Below are 7,159 nucleotides of genomic sequence, written 5' to 3'. Positions count from 1 at the left end.
TATATTAAATATAAAACTACAAATAGTATGATATTTAGTCCATTAATAGATGTACATACGACGTAATATACCATACACATAACACTAAATTAAAATATAATATTAATGATTATGTTATTATATATAAATCAAATTTATTCAAAAAATAATTCCAAAATAACTCTAAGGAAGAATTTATGCAAATAACATAAGATGTGTTTGACATAATATAATATTAAACACAAATAAAGCATTTTTAAATAATTTAAAACAAATAAATAAATTTATTTAAACGATAATATATCTCACCTAGAGCTTATTATACTATATTGTGATCTATGGCAGTGAGAGCGATGCTCTAGAGATATGCATACTGCGAATTTGGGATGAGGCAAAACGTGCGAGGAACCATAACAATGAATAATATTGCTTAACATTAACAAGATAAAAATAATTGAATATTTTATTGTAGTATCTGAAATACACTATGATTAAAGCCTTGTGCAATTTTTGTTTCGACTCCGTTGGAAATTTAAATTTTGAAATTTGATAAAACGAAAAATGTAATTTTTAAATTAATACAATATAAATTATTTTTTGTTTAAATTAATAAAATAATTAAAACTGATAAAAACAAATTTAAATTACTTTTTTGTTATGGGTGATGAAAAAAACAACTTCGAAAACACCCAAATTAAAATAACTCTCAGGGCTTGTAGCATTATTATTATTATTATTATTATTATTATTCTTCGACACTTCCAAAGCTCAACTACCCTGAACAACTCAACATAAAAACACAACATCATTGTTTCCATCGACACAATTCCAAGGTTTTTTGTTCTACTTCTCCGTCCTCTACCCTTATTCTAATACACACTTTTGCCTCTTCACTTGGAACCCTCTCATTTCTCTCTCTCTCTCTCTCTCCACATTGATCCCCTTTGTTGCAAAAGGTAACAACAACACTCACACTTCCTATGTTCTTCTTCTCGTTCTCATTTGTTTGGTTTCTATAATGAAATTATGTAAATGTTGGTTCTATGGTGAAACATAGCTTTAATCTGTGTGCATACTGGCTTATTTTGATTTAAACACTTTTAATATGATCAAAAGGTAGAATTTTTATTTGGATCTAATTATTTAAATTGAAGGTTTTTTCATGTTCTTCTTATTTCTTTGCGGTTAGTGTGAAAAAATATAAGCTTTTGTTGGAACCTGGGAGTAATGTAGTAAATAGCTTTTGTATTTCTTAGATGCTTTTAATTGGTTTGAAGTTTTTTGTTTGTTTGTTTTCTTATAAATAAATTCTCAGGAAATATATGTGAATTAATGTAGTAAACATTGAATAATGAGCGAATCAATTAAAATTAGATGCATTTTGATCCCTTTGAAATTCGTAAGTTTATGAATCTAAGCTATTAGTATAAGTGATAATTATAGTTCAAAGAATGCTAGATGTAAAGTTGGAGGCAAATTCTCAAATCAAATATTTTGGGATAAACAGGGAAATTTTCAAGGGCTGACCATTTGAAACTTTTTATCAAGGAGTCCTAATTTATTATCTGAGATTTATATTAAGTGTGTTCAATAAAGGGTTTAAAGTAGTGAAAAAGAATTGATAATTTCTCAATTAATGTATGTTAGTGTTTTGTGCAGATTAAGGCATTCTACTCTCAGATTACATTCATTCGAAATGGCAACAACAACAGTTTCTAATATTTCGATGGCAATGTCAAGACCTAGGATCAGCTCATCACAAAAGTTTTCAAATTTAGGTCCTGCAGTTCTTGGAGGAAGAATTAAGGTTGGCTCATGTGATAAACTTGGAAGTGTTTGTCATGTTGCATCCGTGAAACCCTTCCAGAAGGCGTCAACATCGTGTAGCTTAAAATTTGACAAAATTGTAACAAAGGCGATGTCTGAGTCTAGTTCAGACAAGCAAGTTACAGGATTGCCAATTGATTTGAGAGGTTTCCCTTCTTTTTCCGCGAATCCCTCGTATCTATTTTACATATTTGTCACAGGAGTTATTTCTAATGCATTTTACTTTTAACAATGTCTATTGTTATCGTTGATTTGACATAAAACATGTTTAATGGTATGGCACATAGTATTTAGTAACCAGATCATAAGAACAAAGTAGCAGTCCACTGAAAGTAATGTTATGTGCAGGTAAAAGGGCATTCATTGCTGGTGTGGCTGATGACAATGGATATGGTTGGGCAATAGCAAAATCTCTTGCAGAAGCAGGAGCTGAAATTCTTGTCGGCACATGGGTACCTGTAAGTAAATATTACAGAGATCCAAGAATAAATCGTCATTTTGGTCCCTAAATGTGTAAGGCGTTGTCATTATAATCTTTGAAAGACTGAACGTATCGAAATTACAAACACATCTCCAAGTGTCCCTTTTTTTATTAATTTTAAGGATCAAATTGACTAACCTAAGGCACATTCGAGAACTAAACTCACTAGCAAAAAACACATTTAGGTATGTTTTTTGTAATGTCGATACATTCGGGAACTATTGTCACTGTGCCTCACAAATTTAAGGGCTAAAATGACTATTTACCCGAATTCCAATGTTTTCTGTTTGAACATCATTATATTAGTGCAATGATTTATACAAGCAGTCGGGGACTAACTTTGAACATTTTCATGTAGGCTCTAAACATATTTGAGTCCAGTTTACGGCGTGGAAAATTTGACGAATCACGCAAGTAGAACTTTTAAACATTGCTCTGTAATGATTTTCCTTTGTCATTAAATGTAATATTTAAGTATGTTGTTAACATGTAACTCTCCATTTTTTTCAGGTTACAAGATGGTTCATTGATGAAGATTACGAAAGTGTATCCCTTGGATGCAGTCTATGACAGTCCCGAAGATGTCCCAGAAGATGTAAGGGAGATGTTCATATATTTTATCAAAAGATATAAAAACAATCCACAAAGCATATCATCATCTATGTTTTTTGGTGAAAACTTTGTAGGTAAAAGCTAATAAGCGCTATGCCGGAGCCTCAAATTGGACTGTCCAGGTATAGATTGATCATTCTGTTATCTATACTTCTCTACAGTTACAAATTTACAATACTCTTTCAATCTCTCTTTTGCGGAATGAGTTTCGATTTTGTTCCAAAAATAGATTTTTGATTCAATTTATAATTAACTTTGAATGTATTATGAGTCTTTTCTGCCGATAGCTGTTTATTTTGTATCATAAATATAAAGAAATCCATCATGTTTTAAGAACTTAAAAGATGTTTTAACAATAACATCTTATTTTCTCATATTTTTATTTGAGCTGATAATTTTAGCTAAATATGCTTGAAAAGTTATTCTAGATTTACATTGTAAGTTACCAAAAACAATTTACAAATTCCAATAAAATAGGCCTTATAACATGAAGTTAACGTTCAATTGGTGTATATTCTACTTTTCTCGTACAGTTTGGAATACATATCTGATTTCTGCTCTACATATGATTCTATCACTTAAAGCTTTTATAATTTCTTCAGTAATGTACATGAATAGTCTCATAAATTCCTTAGATGATGTAAATGTCTACAAGCTAGAGGGATTTCCATTTTCCACGTTTCTGTGATCAAACCTGAAGATGAAAGCTTCAATTCTTCTAATTATTTCATTTGATTACTTGATTTTTTTCTTCCAATTTTTATTATATAATTTTTCACGAGTGAAAGGAATTCTAGATAATGCTTTTTGAAACATTTTCTGTTAGCAAACAAAACTTAAGCTCACTAAGTATATCAAAAACTGAGTAGCATTTACTGTATGATTTCAGTGTGACATGCAATTGAAATATACCCCTCAAGCCTAAAGGAAAATTTTATCAACAACTATAAGACCAAAAATGTTGTAATGTAAAGAATTTAATTTAATGTCAAGTGGTGAAAGGTCAACAAGAAAGTAAACTTAGTTTTATAGAGGTGAGAATGTTATGATGGATGACTGAATGACATAAGAAAAGGAAACTTGCATGGTAGAGAATTGGTTCGTGTATGTTTGAAGAAGACCTATAAAAGCATTAGTACAGAGGATAGTCCAATAGTTAGAGACATTGGAGGTAATCTTTGGACCAAATAGTAATACACACAGCATGGCCTTATGATGTCGATTGATCTTTGTAGCCTACTCCACGTGTTCGGAAAGTCTTGCTTGTTATTGTTGTTGTTACTCTAGGATTCATGTCTCAGCTTGTGTTTGAATAAGGCTAGTTCTCATAACTCCACTGTGCATTTGTATTTTCTTATAGGAAGTTGTTGAATCTGTCAAGAACGATTTCGGCACTATTGACATACTCGTGCACTCACTTGCTAATGGACCCGAGGTATCATATTACAACAATAGATTTCTTGCTAACTTTTGTCTTGAGACTTAGCAAACAAATTGAATCTTATAGGTCAGCAAACTATTGTCTGAGACATCTCGGAAAGGATATCTAGCTGCCATATCGGCATCTAGTTACTCTTATATTTCTTTGCTAAAACACTTTCTTCCAATCATGAACCAAGGTAAGTTCATTACCTAAGAAGGTTGACATTTTGATTCTTCATCCTTCAATATATTGTTCTCACCATTTGTTTTGGTTACAGGTGGATCTTCGCTCTCTCTAACATACATTGCTTCAGAGAGGATTATTCCCGGGTGTGTATGATATGCTAAAGGCTCATCATTTTGTATTTTGATAAGAAAGTTATTGACCAGTTTTGAACTGCCTGATATGCAGATATGGTGGGGGTATGAGTTCTGCTAAAGCTGCTTTGGAAAGTGATACAAGAGTGAGTTTACCTTTTTCTTTTTAAAAATTATGATATTTATGGATTTGGATTTGGTGCAATAACTGTGTCGCACAGTTTTGGATATCAACCTTTCTATCTCAAATTAATGGCCGATATTGCTTAAAACTGATTTTATTATTGTGTAATTTGAGTCATCTGATCTCAGATTAACGATTGAAATCGCTTACTGCGTGTAAATGCATGCTTTTCTTACTGCAGAGAATCTCGGTCTGTTATTGATGCACATAAATGTTGTTTTTGGTACTTTCATGATCCTAACCTCCATCCCCTTCTCCTTTGGATTTTTTAAATTATATTTATCAGGTGCTTGCTTTTGAAGCTGGTAGAAAGAAAAGAATCAGAGTCAATACTATATCTGCAGGTACTGATGGCTTGTCAACTTATTTTAGTCAATGATTTTGTCTGCTTTCCTTTTCTTTCACTTGCAATATATCCATGATTTAGAGCATGTGATACCAAGTTAGAGATATGGTGACAAGTCTTGAAATAAATGGTTTCCGTCTAAGTGAAACTAAACTGGATTTTATGGAATGCGAGTTTAGCAAAGGACGAACAAATTTTAATGCAGTGGTGAAAATTGTAGAAAATACAATACCACAAGTCTCGCGTTTTAAGTACCTTTGATGACCGGCTTCGCTGGTTGACTCGTACCCGTGAACACCTTCTACTTGGATCCTTCATTTAGGCCCTGTTTGGTAAAATTTAGCTGATAAGCTAACTTATAACCGATAATTGATTGAAGTGTTTGGTAAAATTAGTCGTACAATTAGCTTAAAAATGTAAAATGACATAAAAGGACATTATTAATCAATAAAACAATTTTTATCAATTAATGTTTAAATATTTTAAAGTTAGTAATTCAATTTTTTTTATTGATTTAAAATTTATTAATCTGATATATTTTTTTATATATTATTATCAAATTAATTTTTATTCACTAAAATTTATTTCAAATATATTCAACACATATATATCAATATTGTAATAGTGAATTGACCTGCATATTACATATATAGATAACATTTTATCATGAAAAAAGATAGCATAGAAGGTATATGGGGGAGGAAGTCATGTTGTTGTTCTTATAAAGGAGAACGAGACCTTTCATATTCCAACTATAGCTAATTAGTTTTATTATAAATTATAATAATTAATAAATAAATAAATAAATTATAAAAAGTAAAAAAGGAATTTAGTTAAAACAATAAGGGTAAAATTGAAAGAAAAAATGATAAGCTATAAGCTCATAAGCTAATTGAAGTAGCTTATCAAAAAACGCTATAAACTATAAGGTCAGAAATGGGTGTTAACAAACAAGAGCCTTAAAGTGATAGGGAGATAGGGAGATAGAGATATATTGATTGCCTAACACTACCCTCTCTTTTACCATTGGTTGTTTTTGTTGTAATGAATTCAGTTTATGTTGACTAACATGTTGACTTAAAATGTCCCAATGGCCAGGTCCACTCGGAAGCCGTGCTGCGAAAGCAATTGGTTTCATTGACATGATGATCGATTATTCATTTACCAATGCACCACTACAGAAAGAATTACATGCAGGTAATATAATATTACCCTTGAGATTCATGATTTCTGAAATGAACATTTACCGCATTTTTTGTCCGCAATTACTTACACTTTAGAGTATTTGTAACAGAGGAGGTAGGCAACACTGCCGCTTTCTTGGCATCGCCTTTAGCATCTGCGATCACAGGCTCTGTTATATATGTCGATAACGGACTAAATGCAATGGGAGTTGGAGTTGACAGTCCAGTGTTTAAAGACCTTGACCTTCCAAAAGACCAGCTTTGAAACCGAAATTGGACTGATTTGTTTTTCTTCCATTTCAAATCCTAATCCTTCTACTCAACTAAGACTATGCAGCATAGGATGGCGAAAAAACGATTAAGAGTTAGTTTTTACAATTTGATAAATTAGAAAATGGTTGTTTGAACTTCATAATCATTGATTTTTCATCAAGTGTGATCTACTTTGCATTGTCCTCTACAAAATGTATGATATAGTTTCGAGAGTCCTATCTTTTGAATGGGCATGCAAATGTCCTCGCGGCTATGAATGGACTAATTTGATTAACATTTAAGACTTTTATGTTATTTTTCATTTTTCTTTTTCTGAGACCATATAGCTCGTATGATCAATTTAGTGTTTGTTTGGATCAGCATTGAATTTTTGTGAAGTTGCGTGAAATAGCACGGCTGCGTAGAAGCTTTTTACATTGTAGCTTTGTAGCTTTGTGACGCGAGATTTGCAATGTCAATGCGGATCCAAACAATTACTTAGACATTTTCTCTACTAATGAAAACGATATAATTCAAGTAAATGAATAAAATAG

General features: G+C 31.5%; 1 protein-coding gene across 1 annotated transcript; it reads left to right on the top strand.

Annotated features, from left to right (window-relative positions):
* The first annotated feature begins 705 nt into the window (after positions 1 to 705).
* On the top strand, positions 706 to 6,935 carry LOC101503362 (enoyl-[acyl-carrier-protein] reductase [NADH] 2, chloroplastic-like). Its single transcript, XM_004492206.4, has 13 exons — positions 706 to 935; positions 1,639 to 1,952; positions 2,155 to 2,264; positions 2,646 to 2,701; positions 2,798 to 2,882; positions 2,974 to 3,021; positions 4,260 to 4,334; positions 4,407 to 4,518; positions 4,600 to 4,651; positions 4,734 to 4,785; positions 5,110 to 5,167; positions 6,268 to 6,366; positions 6,464 to 6,935. Exons 2-13 carry the CDS (start codon positions 1,676 to 1,678, stop codon positions 6,616 to 6,618), a joined length of 1,179 nt encoding a protein of 392 aa, XP_004492263.1. The 5' UTR covers positions 706 to 935; positions 1,639 to 1,675; the 3' UTR covers positions 6,619 to 6,935.
* The last annotated feature ends 224 nt before the right edge of the window (positions 6,936 to 7,159 follow it).

Source organism: Cicer arietinum, chromosome 3, assembly GCF_000331145.2.
Source record: "Cicer arietinum cultivar CDC Frontier isolate Library 1 chromosome 3, Cicar.CDCFrontier_v2.0, whole genome shotgun sequence".
NCBI lineage: Eukaryota > Viridiplantae > Streptophyta > Magnoliopsida > Fabales > Fabaceae > Cicer > Cicer arietinum.
The sequence above is the reverse complement of the archived record's forward strand: the minus strand, read 5'-3'. Positions and strand labels throughout refer to the sequence as shown.